The following is a 23073-nucleotide window of genomic DNA, read 5'->3' as shown; positions in this document are numbered from 1 at the left end:
CAAGTTGGCCAAAATATATATTTAGCGACTATAAATACATATACATGTAAACTGACCGACAACTAACATTAAATGGTCGTCAATAAATATTAAAATAAAGATAAGAAAATATACATGTTACAGAGGGTTGCTCTCAAAACACATCGCCATACAGTAACAAAAAATATTATAGAATCAAAGTAAGCTAGTCATATAATAGTAATCATCCCTAGGACATATTCGTCGGTACGCCTTTCCAGTACTGGAACCTAGGGGGAAAAAATACAAGTGGGTGAAAAACGTCTAATTTCCTACAGTAAAACAGCAGTGAAACAGGAGATGGTTTCTTCAGTCACTTTCTAAGAACATGCCAGTTTTAAATTACATTAGAATTTATCTCACATTCTATTTTTATTTGGTCTACACACGATCGTTCAAGCATTGTCATACTTTAAATCGAATCATGTTGAAATAAAGGCTATAATATGTTATACTACAAGAATCGTTCTGTAAAAGAAATGAGATGTCATGTTCTTAGCCTGGTGAATAAGATGATAGATGAATTTTCCAGTGAGTAACACAGCATACTCGCAAAAGGAAATCCGAGTTATCCTAACAGGAGTCGACCCTATAAACAGAAGTTCATAGGCTCTAATCATTTTTATCAGAATAACTTTGAAGCAGAATCCATCCATAGTTTTAATTAAATGTCTTTTGATGAAGACAAAGACAATGTCACTAACAACTGCCCTTTTTACGACTCTCACTGACAGTGACTGGGCAAATCGAATCAAGCCAGGTAGTACACGTTCTTTCCATGTCCCTAAGTGAACCAAAATAAGGCATTTTTCGTTCCAGTACCAGGGTCCTTTGTTTTTTTATTTGCTCAGCCCAGACGGTCAAAATTCAATAAGTGTTGCAACTTTTAAAAACAAGTTGAAGAAATACCTTCTTACTTAATTTCTACCTTCCCCCATTCCCCCTTTTATTATTACTTTTCTTTTATGTTTACTTTTTTCTTTCCCTTTTGTTAATGAATATTATCACTAATTGTTATTTCACCTATCTTACCACTGTCATTCTATTAATCATTGCAATTTAACATTAGTTGAGGAAGCACATGCTGCATAAGCCTTATGGTTTCTTTGGGCTTCCTCACCATTTTCCTCAATTTCTTTACGATTCTGTAAATTACATTTGGTGGCAAAAAAAAGTACGTTATCGGGACTTTTTATGATCAAAAGAAACTGGCTATTTCGGCCGGCCGTAATACTTACTTGTCAAACACAGCTCGGTATCTCTTGACAAACATTCGTCTCAGGCTCCCATTCACCTGCATCAGACGCTCCTCAAGTTTCCTCTGACTGGTGGACAGTTTACCGAGATCGAAACGCGGAAAGAACCTGTACCGTGATGTAAGGAATATTCAGTCAATGTTTGTATAACATTGACAGTAACTGTTAACTTTACCTGAACGAACTCAGGTAATGCATGTACAATGTACCAGTTGGCTTAAGAACGGTGCGTCCTTTTGCTACTCCGCATGCGTTCTGCGCATCTTGGGATGATCCGAGAGACTGATTTCTTAAGGACGGTGCCTCCTAATTCAAAGGTATTTTTGCGCGGTTTATGGCTATGCGAGAAAGGAAGATCTTAGCAAGGGCTTTTGAAATCCAGAAACAAAATTGGAGGCAACCACGCATTTTCAGAAATAATTAAGCTTTAATTGGGAAAAAAAAAGCCATACATTGCTATGTTTTTTAAAGCTTTTTTGAATTATTGTTGATTAATTATCTCTGAAAAATGCGTGGTCACACACAATTTTCTTTGGATTTCAACAGTCCTTGCTAAGATCTTCTTTTCACACATAGTCATAAACCTCGCAAAAATACCTTTGAATTAGAAAGCACCGACGGCGCCACAGCATTCCGACCAAACATTTAGTTACAAAGGATTTGAAGTGTTGGAGACATGCATTTTGATATTGGGGTTTTAAGGGGCAGTGTCACCTATTTTTAGTGTCACTTTGAATAGCAAAAAAAAAAACTTGTATCGATGGAAACGTTCAAATAATGGTTCAATGTTGTAAACGGTAAGTATACTAGTGTACAGAAACTAGTATCAATCATTTTTGTCTGCGGATGGCTAGGATGGAAATGAATTGCAACTTGAAAAAAATGGCCTTTTTTTTCAGTTCAAGTTCCTCCTGTGTATTTTGGAGAAATGTCTTAAAACTGATTATAGATTATTCTTCCTCGGGAAAGTCATTTCATCCCCCCCCCCCCCCCCCCGGTGCTCTAAGAGCGATTTTGCGGTAAAGAAGAGCTCGAGGTTCTTTGTCAAACATTTGAGCAGTTTTGGCAAACATACAGCAAAATCTCCGTGACAGTGCCCCTTTAAAGGTGATGGAGAATTTTATGACTCAAAGATAAACACAGACAACAAAAAATGAAAAGGACCAATAAAATTGTAGGTATTAAATTTAGCTTTTCTTGTCGAAATTGACGTGTGCCATAAATGTCTCGAATTTGAAGTGTCAGCACCAACTCATTGGATATCATGAGTTCTTGATAGGGTAGAGACACGGAGGCCACTCTCGCCACGGGTATTTTTACAAAGCATGCATAGTTGTGAGAGTAAACTTAAAATTCTGGTGCCTGCTAATCCACCGCACAAAAAAAGATACATTTACCCATAATTCTAAGCAACCATTTCCCCCACCCCCCCCCCCCCCAAAAAAAAAACCACTCATAAAAACGCACAGAACAGTTCTAAAAACTTCAAACCTAGCATACACAATGTTGTTAGCACAGGGACGGATTTAGCAAAAATGTGGCTTTCTTATTTGCCTATTGGTTGTGTTAGCTTCACAAGGTATTGTGGTAAAATGTACAGCCGCTCATCTTTTACCGTACTGCGGATTTGGTCCTGCCTAGCCAAATACTAAACGAAAACCCTACGGATATTACATTTGCGTGATAGTTTACAAAAAGCAGTATCTTGAGATTCTTCTGTTTATTTTAATTTCGGTATGCAAACAGTGACTACGTTATGTCGTTATGGCGTTCAATAACCAGCGGTTCGACTCATGAGGGAACCAACCAGTGCCCTCGAAGAATAATCAGAAGGGTATAACAAGTTATGGAGGGCTCGAGACTAACGGTATATTTAGATGCTTTTTGTACCGCATGCCTAGAGTTATGTCTATTTCATGCAAAGGTCATGTTGAAATTTTAATCGCAAATAATGCAATTTGTAAACAGTGGAAAACATTTACAGGTGTGGGAGATCAATTTTTCTTAGTTATTGTTACACATCTAATAAAAAGATGTCTGACATCCCTTCCTCCCCTTTCCGTAAAACAGAGTAGTGAGACTAGTAATTTTTTTTTTTTTTTTGGCCTAGTCAAATCAGACTTGTTACTAGCCACTGGGCCAGTGAGCTTAAAAGCTCGTCTCGAGCCCTGTAATATGCATGATTGATGTTTTTTGACCAAAGTAGAATAAAGTCCACTTTATAGAGAGGTAGTTATAGGACTGAATAACTCACTGGTTGTCCGACGCACTACTGTCTACTGCTGATGTGCTTTCATCACAAACGTCTTCCAAAGATAAACCATCTCCAGGGTCATCAGTGGGACCCATACCAAACATAATCGTGTTACACAACCTACGAGAGAGAAAACTGAAACTGTTTCCGACCAAGCGTGCACGACCACATCAAGTCTGCTGTTATTTGCACCATGGATAAAAAAATTCCATTGGACCGTAAAATATAATTCCAGGGATTTGATTTTCGTAGCAGCCATAGTATATGAGCCATGCAAAATAAATAGAGACCATTAAATTTCGGTCTGGTTATTTTTGCACTGAAAGCGAAATCAGCAAGATCTAGAAGTAATATTTCTTGATTATTTTTAATTAGACAATTATTCCACTCACGCTTGTTGGAAATGAGATGACCATAGCCAACTCGGCACTATGCACCTCGTTGGCTATCTATGATCTCATATCCAACGCGTTCTCGTGAAATAATTGTTAATTATGATTATGACTATGATTATGATTACGCAACCGCGTCAGCAACCCTAACGAAAACGTCACTTAAAAATATATATATTTAACAATTATTCTACGAGCGCACGTTGGATGTGAGATGAGGGGCTACGTGCTACGCGCCGAGTTGGCTATAATCATCCTAGTCTAAAATGGCAGCCATCTCCCCACCCCCTACCTTCTCCCCCTAACCCACAAGGGGCATTAGGGGAAGGAGAAGGCTGATATTTCAGACTATAATCACCCCATATTCCACAACTGCGTCAGTGGAATAAATGTTTTATCAAAATCAACCAAGAAACATTGCTACATCAACATCTTGTTGATTTCATTTTGCAAAAAAGACGAGAATAAAATTTAATGGTTGCTATTTTGAGGCATGGTATAAATAAACAATAGCCTCCATTTGGCGCGAAAATATGCTCAGATATTTGTCCGCGGACATAATCTGTTGCGAGAAGCGAACAGTCTTTCGAAAGCGAATCTCGAGGAAAACTGTGAACTTCGAGGAGCAGATAATGTCCAAGGACAAATATCTGAGCATATTTTTAAAGCCAAATGGAGGCTATTGTGGTTATTATCCTTCAAATATTTTTCGCAACATGTAGCAACGAGCTTGGGTATTTGAACATTTCGTTTAAAAACAGTTTACCGTCAAAAACGTTTAGAGCGTATGTTGTTTTCTGATACTGCTTTATCGACCAGCAGGTTTATCTCTCCTTCTGTCGCAAAAGCAAACCGTTCCCCCATCTTGACATTAAGTTTAATTGTAAACAAGAAGCGCCTTGAAGTTTTTGAAATTGGGGAATATCACTTGGGGAATATCATCGGATATTCCCCAGTTTTAGCTGGGGTATATTCGGTCACGTGAGGCGTTTAGACCAATCGCGCGCGAGCGAAAATATTTGATGGATTATAATGGATGATATTCCATGGCCGTTTAGCCAATCAAAATTGTATCATTCAATGATCAGTTTTTAATAATCACGATTATGAATGATGAAACTTTATTTACCCTCGGATCTGATTGAGGCTGTTTAAGCCTCTAGCAAAATATATGCCAATGTGCCGAGAAAGAAAAAAATAATATGTACATAATTATGTAATTAAGTGAAAGAGTTATCCGAAAGACGAAATTTTTCGTTTTTCTTGTCTAAATACTTTGATATTTAGTCATTGGCCTACGCTCGTCTGAGAAAGAGAGTTCCAAGCTTTATTATGCCATCTCCTTCAACTTGAATAATGTGGCCGAACTATCAAGGAACTGAATTAGTGGGAACAGCGTTCAAGTTACGAAAGAGAAAGAAAAAGTTACCGTCGAGGGATCGCTTTGTTTTACTGACAGAGGACGTCAAAGAAATGTACCCAAATTTATATCGCAAGTGTGGAGCCATTGTTTTGCTCATAGAAACTATGGATCTGTTATTAAAAGACAGTTTAAACGGTGTTTAACAAAACTACGTTCTAAGCCATTTTCAATTTTGTCAACAGTAATATCTAAACACTGTCTGCTACTGACAATAACAAGGAGGCTTGCATCCCAGACTAGAAAACTATTTATCTACTTAAAATAAACCACTTATAAACAGATTTGGAGGCCCACTGATTGTCTTAAGCCGCGACCTAAGTTTGACTTTGTTTAAATAACTGGCCCTATTTGTTTACGCTCTCGTAATGGCCGACGTCAAGTCCCTCTTACTCTCAATACTGGCAGTGACGTAGATCTCCTGTACCTTATAGTCTCTTCTTTATCCAGCCCCTTATCGGTACACATATTAAAAAATGTCAGCACTGCAAGCACAGCCCATTCTTCTCCAGTTCGCACAATAGCAGCTGTAAATAAAAAAATATCCAAAGTAATGATTAGTACCAATAGTGGCAGGAACTAAGTCGCGCTAAAATATTTCTGTTGCGGAAAAAAGTTCTCTAGATTTACTAGGTCTAACGCTCAGTAGGAAATTCATGAGTTCACTTAGCCCTTTTAAAATACACCACGGAGTTTTAATCTCTCATCCATCATTTGTGTCCTTAGTGCTAGCGGCACAACATTCATTTGTACTCCAGGGTTTGTATGTGGCTGCGGCTTGTGCGACTGTAATCTTTTCATCTCTTTCAAACACAACATCATACGTGAGCAAAACTGAAAGACGTTTGGTCCGATGCGATCATCGATGAAACGAGAGATAATATATAACAATACCCTGACAATAGTAATTTAGACTGTTCACAGTCCCCCTATTTTTCCGTGGGATTCTTGAGACTGGTACATCTTGGTTTGTAAAAGCGAGCGCGATCTGGGTAGAGTGTCTACACTCAACTAACCCCCACTCCCGCTCCCCTCTGTAGTTTAGACACTCGCCCCAGGTCGAGCTCGCTTTTACAATCCAAGATGGCTGCATAACATAACATAACATAACATAACATACACTTTATGTAGTTCCATCGAAGCGTACCAGTCACGAGAATCCCACGGAAAAATAGAGGGACTGTGAACAGTCTAATAGTAATTAGTCACTACTGTATTTCTCCCGAGGCATTCCCACGTCTAATTCACCGCGGCTTTCGGTTGCTTTCGTCTTTCGTCTTTCCTCCCACCGCGAATTTACGGAAATCAAGATCGGCAAAGACGATGTTTTACCGCGTGCAAATTGTCAAATATTTTTTAACGGTAGTGTATGATTGATATTAACTAGAATTTCCACAAGAAACTTACTATCTTTGTTAAGATTGAGTGGACACGTCACATCGCAACTGCAGGGATCCTCGCGAAGAATTTCATTAATCTAGGAAAACAAATAATTCGAGCTTGTGAGAAAGCAAATGGCCGCAAAAAGTGAGTGACAGAGCAAAACAAAAAACGTTTCATGAGCTACAGGTTAGCAAAAGTCATCCTAAAAAAATAAAATGCACAACAACTTTCAATTGGCGCGAAAATATAATACGCAGGAATATTTGTCGCGGAATAAAGATATTCTGATAAGTAAACAGTTTTCCAAGAACGAGGAAACTGTGGGGTTCAAGGAAAAACACAATGTTCGCAGAAACATTTTTCTAGTAAATGTACTGTTTTTTTTTCCCCTACTTTTCAAAAATGTGTCTTTCGGGGGGCAGGGAGAGGGGGGGGGGGGGAAGGGGAGATGGAAGGGGATCTTCAAACGATTAAATTTCAGTCATAGTGATTTTGTTGGCTTCTAAAAATCTTACTTGTTTCCTCGGTTCCTTCCTTCCTCCAATCATCAAAAGGGCTTACTTTGGATGGGAACTGAACGCATGAAAATTTACCTCGAATTTCAACACGAATGGATATTGCTTTGGGTGATAACCTTGAACATCTCCCGGCTTTAACTTGATCATGTGACACCTATAAATCAATCAAGCGCGAGAAAAGCCAATAAAGAACACTCACTTCTTTTCCAATGTTCCAGTTGTTACTTGACTCTTCACCTACATCCGGTGTCTTCCAGGACTCAGGTGCAGTTAGGGAAAAAACACAAATACAGTCAAATACAGTCGTGCCGAAATAATTTACCATTCTACTTCACGTCCAAACGTTTTCTACAATTGCACAAAAGCACGAGAACTGTTGAGATTCTGAATAAGATAAATAAAAAAAAAAAAACATTACATGATTAAACTTGCGACAAAAGGTCAGTTTTGGTATTTTTGTATAATTTTTTAAAAAAGGATACGAATTCAGGTTTGATTATCTGGTCATACTCTAGCAGCTGGCGTATTCTCGTGAGTGGTGTCCCTGTAAAAAAAATATGAACTCTGTTTACAAAAATGTAATTTCTGACGATTGAATGACATAGGAACGAATAAGTCAGAAATTAGTTTTCTGACGGCATGATGTAGAGGGTCGCGTGTTGTTATGGGATAGGTCGGGACTATTGAGGTGTCTTGCGGGAGATTCTTGTCATTCTACGTCAGTCAGTCCCATTTTTTTTTGTTTTGTTTTTTTTTTTTGCTAAAGTTTTGTTTTAAAACGGTTTTTTAGTGTAATTTTGTCAGCATATTTTTTGCACCCTTTCAGTCTCGGGGTCCGGTGACACAGCATTACATGGGCAATACGTTTCCACATATTTTTGGCCACTTCTAAAGGGTGTTTTTTTTTTTAGTGGTTTTTCGTATCTAGCGTGGCACAATTCTTAGATTTTGAACCATTATATGTATAGTCTATTTTTCAACTGGAATTTGCAATGATTCAGTTAATGTTGTTACATAAGGTTACGTTCTTCAGATGGCTGGCTGGCTGACTCATCCTAAATAAACTATTCACATTGAATACGCTTTTCATGATACTAGATGAACAATGCCCTCAGATGACGCATTTCTTCAAGGAACAAAACAAGTTCAATTATTACCAGAAACAAAAAAAAAAAAGCAAATGGTTGAACTGAGAGATTACGAAGTCAGTACATTGTCAATGAGTAAATGAAATAAAAAGGCCAAAATTTTCTCCAGGAAGAACAACTGCCGTGTATCTGAACTGTATCTAGCGACGCGTGAAAAAGAGGCGACAATGCAAGACAGAAATTTCAAAATTAACCAAACGTTTCAGGTGGACTTAAATGCGTGTTCAGAATCGTATTTGTCTGGATAATAAACAAACATGCAGCGTAGCCTCCTTCGCAGGCCTGACTAAGAAAGAAAGGGACTTGGATAGAACGGCTGGGTTAAGGAGAGGACTGTAGATAGACTCAGTGGCGAGAGAGACACGTCTCTTATAGCCTCCCACGCAGTCGTTTTTAGGGGACTCGTATTACTCGTATTGTGGGGAGGAGGTAATACGAGTACCCTAAAAACGACTGCGTGGGAGGCTACGTCTCTTGAGGCTGTATTAATTTTTTTTCTTTTATTTCTTTTGGTCTACTTAACAAAATCGACGGCAGTTTTTTATATGGTCTATATTCTTAGAGACCATAAAAATGATGCCAAAAAATGTTCAAAACTCAAGTGCAACCACGAGCCACTGGCGAGTGGTTTCACTGTCAAGTTTTGAACATTTTATGGCGTCATTTTAAGGTCTGTAAGAGTATAGACTATAGAAAACTGCCGTCGATTTGTTTTTTATAATAACATGGAAAAATTACGAGCGAGATTGGCTTTATTTACCGTTGAGAAAGCGTGCGCGTAACATTTGACCTCATTTTTATTGTCTGTACTCTTATAGACAATAGCTACGAACCACACAGCGCGCGGGAATTTTGAAAGTTATTGTAAAATTAACCTTTTGAGTTCCTAACGGAAGAGGCTACATAAAATGTAAGTAGAATTTGCACACATGCAATCACTTCTTTTACGCACGATCACCTACAGGCTAAAGGCAATTAACTTGTGGGGTCACAAACACATACTTACGAATCTTGGTTTCCTACTTTTTAAAGAGAATTTGATTAGATACCTTTATACATGTGGATAAACGAACGCTATGAATTTGATAAGGTGGTACCAACTGTACCAGCTACTTTTATTAAAATGCTCAAGCGATCTAATGGCTGACGTTGCTTAATCACCTGAAATCTACAAATCTAAAGTTATTTAAAGTATCTGGCAATCTAATGTACATGTACATTAAAGGAGAAATTGTGTTTTACATAAATAATGCCACGTACCTCCAATAAAGACATAAACCGGGCAATTTAAGTGTCCTCTGATTTCCTAGGAAGGAGACATACATTGTAAATTGATCGGCAAAAACCGGCATGTCCCTTGCGCCGATAAGACTAATCAAAATTAATATCAGTATTTTATACGTACACGTATTTCGTAAACTGAATTAGAAACCTTTAAGCTGATAAACCGACTTTGTTTAACAAGGATCTGATTTGAGCTGGTCATGTGCCTTAACCAAAAAATCTCAGACTAACTGAAGGCCCATTTCTAAACTGATACTTTAACGACAAAATTAATCTTATCAAGTTTACTCTCATGCGTTCACTTATAGAATGTATCCTCTCTTACTACAGTATATATAGTATAAAAAACCAACCCAGTAACAATTATCATGATCTAGAAGAAAAGATCCTCGCTGTTATCTACGCAACCAGCCTGTTGGCTTGATAGCTCAATTCGTAGCACTGCACGCCACCGGCATCGCAAGCCTGAATTTGCTTCAGATTTTTTCGAAACAGTCTCGTTGCGTAGATAATCTTTTCTTCTATATAATCTTTCATCCGCAGTGCGTAATAAACTTGTTTCATATAAACCCAGTAAAAAGTTAAAACGGGAATTGTCTGGTAATCAAAATTAGAAGACGACTAGCATCTACTTTCTCCTTACAAGATCACTACTTCAACTAGCAAGTAGGTTGTGAGAATAAAGGGCCGACTAGGACATATGTCTCGATAAGATAAACATTGGCCAAATATCTTGCTTTCAAAAAATTAAATTGTCTTCCAAATAGTATTGTAAGAAATACAGGGCAAAAAGTAAGGGGAATATACAATGTTGATATATTGAGACTTGTACCTAGGGTGAACGTTTTGGGTTGGTCTGGTCTCCTTGAAGCTACTCTCAAATTCTTATTTGATAATCCAATCTCTCGGGAGCGCGCACAAAATAAAAGTTGTTTCACACGTTGACGTTTTATTCAGTGACTTACCTTTGCGACTGTTGGTAGCTGCGATGGCAAACAACACAGAAACAATATGTGCACTGTAGAGCATACCTAAAAGATTGAAATGTACTGTAGTGAGTAACTAACAAACATGATGATGGTTTTCCTTTTTACTACAGTTGTATGCTACGTGTGATTGGTTTAAAAACTGAAGCTGTTTTCCAGAAATGAAATTCAAAGCAATCGCTTCTTGTTCGCACGCGTTTTCCCGCGCTTGACGCCAATTTTACTTGTACTTACTTCGCGTTCTGATTGGTTCGTTGTTCGAGACTCTTGATTGGTTTAATAAAGTGATCACGTGTACTTTGGTTTTAGTGTTACGACATGCACTTGAAAATTTGAAGCGTAGCATTTCCAGGTGTGTAGTGCAGAACGATTTTACAGTCAATCCAGGTCACGCGTAAACAGTAATTCCAAGAATGAAATGAACATTCGAATTTCTCTTTGTAATGTCCGACGTGTGAATGAAATGTTGGACATCTCTCTGGAAATCGTTCCGAAAAAGACGCATTAACTGAAAAAAAGATTCAAAATACGTGGGAAACAATTGTTGTTCTTGAAATATTCAATTTTGCAATGTAAAGAAAAATTCATAGCTTTGTACTGTCAATAAGCTAGGGAAATTTATCCGGGAACTCTGAAATCTCGTTGGCGATTTTGAAAACTGACATGTAAATTTCAAAACTCCGTTCAAATTTCAAAAATATCGTTCACGCGTGACCTGGGTTGACTGTAAAATTTAACAGAACCACGTTTGCAAAAGCTATTGGACTGTCCACCTTGTTAATAGGAACATAGCCTTCCTTGGTTAAATTTTGTGTGCCACTTTTCACGCACTAGTAGAAATTTATATTTTGTAGTATTTATCCTGCAAATGCTGCAATCTAGGACAAACCATAGAAAAATCAAACCAACAATAATGTTTTAATTTTTTAAAAGAAATGTTAACAAGTCTTGAAGTTTTAAACAACACTTCAAACCCGTTCAATCTTCTTAAGAACGGTGCCTATTTTTGTTACAGCGCATACGTTCTGCGCATCTCAAGATACTCGAGTTTCCTGCGGGTGGTGCCTACTAATACAGAGATATAATTTATTTTTTGCGCGGTTTAAAACTATGCGGAGAAAGCAGAACTTAGCAAGTGCTGTTGGCATCCAAAAAGAAAATTGAGGGTAACCATGCATTTTTCAGAGATAATAAAACTTCAATTTGGAAATAAAACTCTGTATATTGCTTTCAATTGTATTTTACTGTTTTTTAGAATAACTGTTGCTTAATTATCTCTAAAAAATACGTGGCTACCCCCAATTTTCTTTTTGGATTCCAATAGCCCCTGCTAAGATCTGCTTTACACGCATAGTCATAAACCACACAAAGATACTTCTTTGTTAGTAGGCACCATCCTTAATGGCTGCGCATTAATGAAACTGCGTAGTTACACAGCTACATAATTGTACGTTGGTAAACAAGAGATAAGAGTATTTTATTTCCATGTACAAACCTTTACATTGTCAAAGCCACAGTGGACTCCTTTTACTTGTAAGGCAGACAGTGTTTCGGGTCTCCTTGTTGACAGGAATAACTCTTCAGGATGAACATCAGCTTAAATTCAAAACACAGCCATTACTGTGAGTTGTGAAAAAGGTGGGTGTTGTTCATTGTGGGACATGAATACAAATACAACCATAAAGTACAATAACCAAGTGCATTATCATTTGTCTCGCAATACAGTCACTGGAGATGTAGTAGTTTCAAGTGATTATGCTGGAATGCATCAGTTGAAGGGGAAGTATCATGGGGTTTTTGATATCTTTTGTTAAAAAATGATGACATAACACCTTCAATCAGCTGTAAAATAATTCTAGAATGACGAGAGGAAAGAAATCAACTCAATTCTTGAAAGGAACAACCCGTGATCTGTTCTAACGCATTTTGGAAACAAAAATGCGAGAACTTGAAAAACATTAGCCTAATATTTTTCAAGTTTCAATCCATTGTGACCTACTCTGTCTCTGACCAGAGCTACTAATCAACAGTTTTATTGCACTGGGGTGATAATAATTTATAACAAACTTGACAATTATTTCTTTGATTTTGCTGACAGACAAACATTCTTGAGTTTTGAAATGACAGCAAATTTGCGTGATACTTCCCCTTTTAATTGCAGCACTTTCCAAATGGGCATCAGCTACCAAGGGACATTTGTCAATTTGTTTTCGAAAAATATTAATTCTTTGGGGGTCAGCGGGATGGGTGGAAGGGGATGGAGTCTTGTAGAAGAGGGATGGTATGGGGTTCATTAACCCAGGCCAGACCACAAACCAGGGCCCAGTTGTTCGAAGCCCGATTAAGCTAATCCTGGATTAACGTGAACTTTGATTCAAGTTTAATAGCTAATCAATAAAGATTCTTTCGAAAGATTTTTGTCCTTCTGTGTTGACTAAGACTTCTTTTTACCTTTAGCTTGACATCAACCTATAAACTCATTTTTAACGAGTGTGATGAAGACCTTGATTAACTTTTAAAACTGTTAATCGGCTTTCGAACAACCCGGCCCAGGGCATTAAAATAACTAGAAAGTTCATTCTATCTACCTATCTACCTCTTCAAACCGTTGGCCTCAATGTCTCCTTTACCTCCTCAACATGAAAAACTTGAAGGAGATATCAAAGAACCCACGCACCCTTCGCAAAGAGCACAGCATGGTGTTCCCTGTGTTGTAGTCTGACCTAGTAACCTTACAAAAATGTATATCTCAGCATCATGTTGAGGCTGGACAATAGGTTTAAACCACCAGTATGGATCAACAAAACGAGGTTAGTAATTAAGATATTTATTATACCTCTGAGCCAGTAATTGGGTGCGCAGAAAAGGAACTTTCAAATTTAGCTGCCCGTACAGTGAAATACGGCCTGCGAAATTGACTAATCACACCGCGCGTACCAACTGAGGGATACACTAAACAAATTTAATAGTTGTTTCATTACTTACAGAATTTTAATAGAGTGTTTGCAAGCTGTTTCCCCAAGCGGCCACACCCTATAACCCCAACCAACAAAGGGTCTCTCTTTGGTGCTTCCTGTAGAAGCTTGGATGACTGAGAATGAAGTGAAACAAAAAATATTATTTAATAATATTGATACATGTAACATCAGCAACATTGGGATTTTAGAATCCCTGATACAGTCTACTAATACAGAAATATTTTTGCACAGTTTATGACTATGCGGGAGAAGCAGATCTAATAGCAAGGGCTATTGGAATCCAAAACGAAAATAAAGATAAGCAACGATAATTCAAAAAAGCAGCAAAATACAAAACAATGTATGGTATGTTTTCCCCAAATTGAAGCTTAATTATCTCTGAAAAATGCATGGTCACACCTAATTTTCTTTTCACAATCCAATAACCCTTGCCGAGATCTGCTTTACCCATTTAGTTATAAACCGTGCAAAAACATCTGTTTTAGCTGAGACACCGCCGTTAAGAAACCCGACTTTTCTCTTTCATCCCGAGATGCGAAGAACGTATGCGCAGTAGGAAAAGGAGCCACCGTCCTTAATTTAAACCTTTCACTATCTGGAATAGAACTTGCTTCCTTGAATACTATTTAATGCAGTCAATTATTCACTGTTCGGTTATCTCAAACTCATGATTTTTGAATGAATTTTTGTTACCCTTACGTGTTCAAGAAAGTGAGAGTCAGTACCTACCCAGTTAGCCAAACCAGTTATGCAAATTGATAAAGTTTAAGCCACAGTGATGTGTTGTGTGTGCGTGGGGGGGGGGGGGGGGGGGCATAAAGCAAGGGGGTTGGCAGGAATTATCTGCCTGTAATAGGAACTTTTGACCTTTTAATGGACTTTCCAACACATTTGCAAAGATGTTAAGTGAATATTTTGCATTACTCATACGGGACAGACCTTCTTTAAATAAAATGACTTACTCCTAGCCTGTCTGGCCTCATAGCTCAGTCAGTAGAGCAATGGTGATCAAATCTGGAGGTTGTGGGTTCATGCAATTCCCATTGAGGTCAAAGATGTTTTCCCTTGCCTTCTGTGGTCCCCCATTGCATTACTAAGGCTAAATGCTCACTGGAAATTTCATGGGTTCACTTAGCACTACAACAATTACACTGTAGAGGAAATTCCCTGATCCATCATTTGCCTTCTTTTAATAGTCAAACACAGAATGTTCAACATAAATTAGGAAGCACTTTCTTCATTTACAAGTTTCTAATACTTTCATGTAACTATGAAAAACTTAGTTTAAGTTTCACATTACCCTTTTCTTCACTGGAAACTTTATTTCCACTATTTTCTGCCTTGCATCATTTAAAACAGCCACCAGAAAAGCCCTACAATGAAAATAATTCTTTTCAAACTAATATTACACAAACAGGTGTTGTTTGAGTGAACTTGTTCTTGTCCAAAAATGTCACTTGTTTGTTTTCTAAATTAGGATGCATGATTATATGAAATATCACATATTTGAACTGTAGAATAACTTTAGATTTTTAAGACATAGAAGACCACCACAGTTGTACTGTATATGCAACTGAAGCAGTTGCAAAAACAACACCTAAAATATAATTCAGGCTTGAACGGGATTCGAAATCACAGCCTCTGTGATTCCAGTGCAGTGCTCTATCAACACTTACTGTGAGCTGGTCATTTTGTAAGTAAGAAATAAATTTGTAAAGGATGAATAGTTGCATACATAACCGTAATACCTATTCTACACCACACTATTAACGCAAAATGAGAACATAAATATTAGCGTCTTCAACAAGTCCAAAACTGGTAACATCCAAGATTGAGTTATGGATCATTTTGGTCAGTTTTGTGTTGTACCTAATGGTTGTTGATCATTTTGGGTCATGTTGAGTCCTCTTGTTGATACAATTTGTAATGTAGTTGTACAGTGTACATTGTTATGGGTGGTTGTGGGTCATTTTGGGTCATCCATTGTTTTGGGTGGTTCAGTAGTAACTATGCTCAGGCACCCTCCAGCATAGATTTCAAGAGCCCTCAACCCTCCCTCCTGTGAGAATTTCTATTTCTCCATCCATCAAGGGGTTGTGGATTTTTTTTTTTTTTAAGGAATAACCCAAGTCAATCTTCACTGCTGGTGAGACAAACCAAATGCTTAAATAAAGTTAAGTCAGCAAAACCAGTTTTTTTATTCATTTTGTAGATGAGATTTCCGCACAGCCCCATACATTTAAAAATTCTGTAAACATTTTCTTGTAGGTTGGCTCATGTGAAGTACGGTGTACAAGCACAGTGATTTAATATTATCAATTGTTGTTGTTGTTCTTAATTCTTGTCGCTTTGAGTTAGATTTTTGTTGATTGCCAATAAAAATCAGTAGCAATCAGCCATTAATGTCGATTAGCGTTCATTGCATCGATTGGTTTCCAATATAAATTTGTTTTATAAGCTTAATATATAAGTTACGTACGTACGAAAAACGATCTTTAATATGTACAGGGTATTTGCATTGGTTCACCTCACTTTTGAATTATAACTAAAAGGGCCTTTTTATGGATATAACTCTAAGCTGGGTTAGTGACTAGTTATTATCTGGCGAATATACCAATCCACATTTAAGTGCAAGACAATCCACACCAAATATTAATCTAACGCCTGCAGGTAGGATTATGTTACTTACGCTTGAGCACAGGCAGAAACTGTCAAAGCATGGCTTCTTCCGCGCAAATACAACAGTTCCCTGTGAAATTAAATTGCATAGAAGTTAATCCTAGACTCGAGGAAATCATTAAGAGATGTATCGAGCCAATGCATACTTTTCTTCGCGAGTTAAGGCAGCTTCAAACTGCAGCGATGGAAGATTTGCTGTCACGTCCTCCACTGCCGCCATATTTGTTTACTAGCAACACCGCTGACAGACCGCCGAAACGGGTTTGAGAAAATTCGTACCCAGGGCCCTCTCAGTTTTGGTGACCAACTGAAAGATTTGTGGATTTTTAACGGGGTAGCTTACTTATTTTTTCAAAGTCCAAGAAAAAATTATGGCGAATAATAATTAGAAAGGCTCGCGCTTTCTGGGACCTTGTCAAGCTGCATTTTCTTTTTCTTTTAAATTTGAAAATTTTAAGGAAATAATTTATCTGACATCCGGTGCAAAACACTGGACTGGGTTTATTATCATCCAACCTCGTTCCCAGGAAAGGGAAAACCCTGAGAACGAGGCTAATTATCGTCTTCGCCCCATTAACTGATTTTAACTCAAAAAGGTTGATAACAATAAAAGGAAAGGAAAGGAATAGTTCGATTACCTAACATAGGCAGGTTTGGAGAAGGAAACGAGGTTGCCAACACACTCCTATTATATTAGTAAAACGTAGAGGCAGATGGTGTTAACCAGGTCAACGAAATCTCCTCTACGTACATACTGAGGCCGTACAGTACCAGATTGGAATTTGCAGCTTTAAACGTGAAAAAGCATTTTTGCGACCAAGCCGAACCACTTATTAATTCATACATTGTTTTTATCAGTCGAACTCTCGTTTTCTTAAATTTTTAAATCGAACTATGAGCGCAGCTGCAGCACTGAGTCAAGCTTAGCTTCCGGAATAGGCCGGACAAGATTTATATCATTCTTGAAATCAGTCAAAGTTAGGAACGATTGCATCAGTCACGCCTACACGCTGTCCATAAAGGTGTCACCCAGTTACAGGAAAGTAGGAAATGGGAACTGATGATTTTTTTTTTCTGTTGTAAATTAGTACAAAGGTTACTGAACACGTCTAGGTTTGTACAGATGACCTACTAGTTAGTGAAGAAGAAAATCGCATTTTTAAAGTCTGTAATCCATACACCTCAGTTTTAAACCAGTAGGAAAAAAACTCTGTGAGACCGATCCAGCTTGACGGGCTTCAGCTGCTGGATAGTATGATGAATGTTAACAACGTCGGGAAATGATTGCCCCTAGTTAGTTTTTATTACATCTGAAAACTTCCTCTCAGTCGCCACAGCCAGGCCCCTTTCTCGCTCAAACGGAGAGAAAAAGAAGAGCCAGGGGAACCCCTTTTTCTGTCCACATTTCAGTTTTGCTTCCTCTAAGTCCTTTCCGAGTTTTGCTGCTTACCTACTGCAGAGGAGGAGGCCTTGACCTTGAATGGAACTTAAACAGAGCCTGATAATCAAAGTTCGTGTGATAAATAGGACTTTCGCCAACGTTTTTTCCACACTGAACATATATTACACGGCTTACCCTCTTAACTTCCACTCGTTTGATGTTCTTCACTTGTCGTGATGAAAAGCTGCAGGCGGTGTTGGGCGGGTCTTTCCAATGATTTTTCATGTCACCTTTAATAGCGACACCCAAGCAGCTAAAGAAAAATGATATAGGAAGCGAAAAGTTTATTTGACTCCATAATTTCATTTGTTAAGTAAAATAACTCCTTATTATTTTGTGATGTAAATTAGGGTAAATATTTAAAGATTAATATTTTTTTTCTAATTTTAGAAGGGTAAACTTGATCTATTGCCGAATCTTACATTAACTGATCTGGACCGATTCTTTCTATAAGCTTTTATATAATTTTGTAAATTAAGCATAAAGTATTGGCTTTAAAATAATCTGCAAGTTTATGTTCCCTTCGCTTTGAGCTAACTTTTTAAAAAGAATCATAGTAAAAGTGCTGGTACCTAAAGGAAGCTTTTGTTGACTGTGTGTGATTACATCAGTAAAGCTTTTAGTGTTGAATATGAGTATATAAAAACATATATTTGAACTGCGGGAGGAAGATTAAATAGAGGAAAGACCCTCGCAGCTATTTACTTTAAAAGCCGTTTCGAAAAGAAAGCCTGAAAAAAAATATAGGCGTCTCAAAGGTCATGAGTCCGAATAAGGTTCATGCAATTATTTTAATTTGACGTTTTCTTTTCGCAACTGCTCAAGTTGCATAAATAACTGCTAGGGTCTTTCTTCTGATTAAAGCTTTTAGTATTGTCAATGTTTGCATTTACTTAGTAGACGTCAAATCAACGCAGCTTTTCCAAGACACCCTTCAAACAAGGACATTTCATTGCCATGGAGCAAATTGCCTTGAGTAGAGTGAACAAGATTGATGAGTTTGATTAAGTCGTTTGCCAGATCAAAAAGAAAATAGAAAAAAAATAGATGACAGATGATCGACTCCGCACTCAGTTTAAAACTGTTGATCGATTCAAGTTAGTTTCATTGTCTCAATCCTGCATCCCAAGGTAAATACCTCGCTAGAAATCGTCCGTGGTAAGACATTTTGCAAGAACACCGTCGCGTTCAGGCGCCGGATTACAGTCGACCAGCTAGTTTCACTAAAAAGCTTCGGCAGCTTGTCATGTCTGCAAAATCCACATACAACAACACAGCAACCCATTACCAAAACATAAATTTCCCACTGGCGAATGATTCACTCACAAGTTTTGAAGAAAAGGAGATGCCTTCTGGTGAGATTTTAAAACTAACTGTTCAGGTACTAATTGCTTTCTTTGGAGCAATTGGAAACATTTTTGTGGCCATTGTCATCGGCAGACTTGGAAGGAAAAAGAAACAAGTGGATTTTTATGTACAAACTTTAGCCATCGCGGACCTCGGCACGCTGCTATTAGCGTTTCCACTCGCCGCTGTGAAGGAAAAATTGTCTTCAAAGTGGCCTTTTGGGGAGTTCGCCTGTCTCTACTTGAGCCCTGTTCCCGAAATATTTTACGGTGCGTCTGTGTGGTGCATCACAGTCATCGCTAAAGAACGATACCGGAACTTCACAACGAGAGCGCCTGTTCTAAACAAAAACATCATCTCACTGAAAAGAGCTAAGACTATCACTGCTTTTGTCTGGGTGATATCGTTTTTAATTTTCTCTCTTCCAGTTTATTTTGTCGTGGAATATCAAGAGCGCCCCAATGGAGAAAAATGGTGCGGCCCAGTTTGGCCCTCGTGGGATAGTGAATTGGTGCTAGCTCGAGTTTACATTGGGTTACTGACGTTATTCTCCTACATCTTGCCTCTTATTTTCGTTTCCTTTACTTATTTCACGATATCCCGTGCAATAAATAAAAGCAATTTATTCATCAAAGCTATGAAAAGAGGAAATGTGGTCATGGCTGGAGGGAAATCCAGTGCGAGCAGAAGTGTTCGCCTCAAGCACAACAAACGCGTTAAGAAAATTCTAACGCCAGTTGTTTTGGTGTTCGCAGTTACAATGCTTCCCTTAAACGTTTTCCGTCTGATCCTCGTATTTTGGCCGGCAATCGCCGAACAGAAATATTATGAAAATCTCCTGTATGCAGTATCGGTTTTTGTCATGGCTAACTCGTCATCGAACCCTGTTATTTATTCTGTGGTAAGCAAGGACTTTCGCCGAGCGATAAGGAATTTAAATAAGGGTCAGGAATGGACAATCAATTTCAGTTCCTTCGTTCGCTTCCCGCAGCCGTTTGTACGATCCTTCCATTGGAAAAAACGTCAACAGGCTACAGTTCCACAGGTTGAAGGATTGTTTCTTTCACTTCCGTGTGGAATTTTCAAGAAAATTGAATCAGATGCTCTGCCTTAATTAATGAACAAAAAGGACCCCAAATTTATTGACATGGCATGGACGGAGTTGGTAGATGCCGAATCAGTATCAGCACTAACTGTGTGAACTGTTGACAAAGCTTAAACGTTCTGTGCCATTTTGGATTCGAACTGATTGCATCAAAAGTGTGTGCGTAATCAGGTGTTGCGCTGATCACACAACAACGTTTTCTCAGTTCCTCTGCATGTCCTCCTGAAGGTGTCCTACTCGTAATTTCTTTATTGTTTTAAGGAGGTATTAATTACTTACATAGAAGAACTTTCCATTATCTCGGCAATTTTATGACAGTGACTCAATTACCCCGCTTCATTAAAAAAAGACAGTGGAGACTGCCTCACTATCCAGTCAACGTCTTTAGCAACGACGACGGCGACGACAACGAGAACGCCACAAAACCATAGGTTTAAATGAGCAAAAACAATCGCTCTGCACGTGCGTTTTATGTTTTGGTACATTTCTTTGCCGTCATCAGCAAAAGAACAACGTGAAATGACTAAATTCAAGGTTTTGTGGAGAACGTGAGCACACGACGGTGAATTTTTCATTCTTCTTCCTTAATTACTTAAACCCCGTTCCTATCAATTTACTTCCCGCATAGTTCTGAAGCATTGTACAAGTTGAATGAATTGGAATAATCGCGAGGTAGTACGAGTAACTCGAACTTATATTTTCAAGTGAAGCTTTCGTTGTCGTTGCCGTCGTCGTTGCTAAAGCTTCCTATAGGCCTTATCACGGTTTTCGACGCCATTTTGACAAGTAGGCAAACGGGCTTGAAATAACTGTGTTTGTATGAAAATCCGATGTCAAATAATTTTCATACTGAAAACATCGTTTCTTAAAAATTCATGAATTGGAAACTTTTGGCACTAGGAAAAAGATTTTAAGAAAAAAATTGGAGGAATGTAGTTGTGCCAGAAAGCGTCCAGTCGTGTTTTGAACTTTCCATACGTTTGTCTGTATAGCGAACCAGCCGGAACTGCTACTAAAAATAGTTCGCGGGGAAAAATACAGGGAAATGTATGGAAAATTCAAAACACGACTGGACGCTTTCTGGCACAGCTGACATCCCTCCAATTTTTTTCTTAAAATCCTTTTCCTAGTGCCAAAAGTTTCCAATTTATGAATTTTTCAGAAGCGATATTTTATGAAATATATATATTTGACATCGGATTTCCATACAAACACTTTTATTTCAAGCCTGTTTGCCTACTCGTCAAACAAAATGGCGTCAAAAACCGTGATAAGGTCTATTGTTTCACCTGCCGGAAAAAGATTGACGGGTGAAACAAAAGCAGCCAAGACGTCTGCCTTCCAGGCTAATTGGTAGAGGTAGAAGTTTATTTTACTTTTTACATTAATTTTTGAATGCCAAGTTCATAGCTGAAAATTTTCACATTGATAGAAAAATTCAAACACAGCTGAGACAATTCGCGCTTTGGGTTTGACAATCACATGCAGCCGGCGGACAATGCAAAAGATACATTTTAAGGCAGTTGGCAAGTTGAAATCAATTTAAGGCCACTCCAAGTTACTGTATTTACATGACAATCTTTTGTGCGTTGATAACTATTTCTGTACCAAAAACAAAACTTAAAATCAAATCTAGTCGAGAGAAAGAATTTAAATTTGACGATTTTCTTCAGTTCTAGATGTAGGAAACCCGCCCTATGAATTTCCTACTGAACGTTAGCCCTAGTGAGGAAATGGGAGAAGGTAACTGACGTCTTTCAATTGTATCCGTAGCTCAGTCGGCGGAAGAGCTGACGGACGATCAAATCCGGGGTCGACGGGAACTTGGGTTTTTTACCGCCGACTCCAGAGGTCAAAGACTTATTCTTTACCTCGTGCGGTCTCCCATTTCCTTACTAGGGGTAACTCTGTGGGAAATGAATGGGTCATGTTCCCTTAGCGCTTTAACACACACCACAGAGTTGATTCTCTGTTCCTTCATTTGCGTCCTTAGTGCTAGAAGGACTTGATAACGTAAATGTAAAATCTCCGGCATATTGTCAAAATGTCTATTTATTTGATGTACCATAATCTGATGTTTGATGTCAAAAACTCTCCCTATCCTAACCAACAAACAGGCAGCTGCGAGAGGGATCCGGTGACCGGAAAGCCGGTAAAACTTGCCCCGAAACGGGAATTTTATAGTTTGCTTTTAGTTTTAGGAAAATATAGAATCACGAGACAAGTGACGGATTTAATCAGTTTATGCCCGGATGTATTTACACGTGCCTGGCTAACAAGGCGAGGAAATGCTTCATTGAGGGAAGCTGATCCACCAATCAAGTCACTGAAGAGAGGTTGGGTACTCCCTAACTTCGGTATCGATATACTGGCCGCCTAAAAGGCTTCTCAGCAGTATATGATATATATATTTTTTTTGTACCGGTGCCTAGTAAAACTATTTCGACCGATCACACAGTCAGCCAGTTCGGGTCATACTGAATCAATCTCGTACCCAGAGTCCTCAGACTTTTTGGTCAGCTGGTACCAAAAAGCTAGGCCCCAGTCGTTCATAGGCCGGATAACTTTATCCGCTGGATAAGGCACTATGGCCGCCGGTGCTGGGCACATTACACTTTGCCATTTCTGAGCTCTTTTCTAAGCCTTTCCCCACAATAATTTGCAGACCATAGCACTAAACAAGAAAGATTCTGTTCAGTGCGAAATAATGGGATCTGTGGAATCATCCAGGAGCAAGAGAGGATGAAGGTACCTCTCTTGTCCAGGAGTTTGTGGACATTGATTTCAAAGAAGGCCGGAAACGGTAAAATAACCCCCAAACGTGCGAATATACCAGAGGTGAGTCAGTTTTGTTCATTTTATTG

General features: G+C 38.4%; 2 protein-coding genes across 2 annotated transcripts; one reads left to right on the top strand and one right to left on the bottom strand.

Moving 5' to 3' along the window:
- Positions 1-16560, bottom strand: LOC146464122 (NADP-dependent oxidoreductase domain-containing protein 1-like). The gene is made up of 14 exons (XM_085130160.1): positions 16463-16560; positions 16327-16386; positions 14938-15010; positions 13645-13750; positions 12155-12255; positions 10639-10704; positions 9650-9695; positions 7724-7785; positions 7441-7500; positions 6748-6817; positions 5768-5867; positions 3529-3648; positions 1257-1382; positions 1-248 (listed from the first exon to the last, which is right to left on the bottom strand). Exons 1-14 carry the CDS (start codon positions 16534-16536, stop codon positions 209-211), a joined length of 1104 nt encoding a protein of 367 aa, XP_084986286.1. The 5' UTR covers positions 16537-16560; the 3' UTR covers positions 1-208.
- Positions 16561-18615: 2055 nt separating this feature from the next.
- Positions 18616-22436, top strand: LOC146464121 (neuromedin-U receptor 2-like). The gene has a single exon (XM_085083712.1). It carries the CDS (start codon positions 19004-19006, stop codon positions 20216-20218), a length of 1215 nt encoding a protein of 404 aa, XP_084939838.1. The 5' UTR covers positions 18616-19003; the 3' UTR covers positions 20219-22436.
- The last annotated feature ends 637 nt before the right edge of the window (positions 22437-23073 follow it).

This window comes from Pavona decussata, unplaced genomic scaffold (genome assembly GCF_977016875.1).
Source record: "Pavona decussata unplaced genomic scaffold, jaPavDecu1.1 SCAFFOLD_169, whole genome shotgun sequence".
Taxonomy (NCBI): domain Eukaryota; kingdom Metazoa; phylum Cnidaria; class Anthozoa; order Scleractinia; family Agariciidae; genus Pavona; species Pavona decussata.
This window is presented reverse-complemented; position numbering and strand designations above follow the sequence as displayed.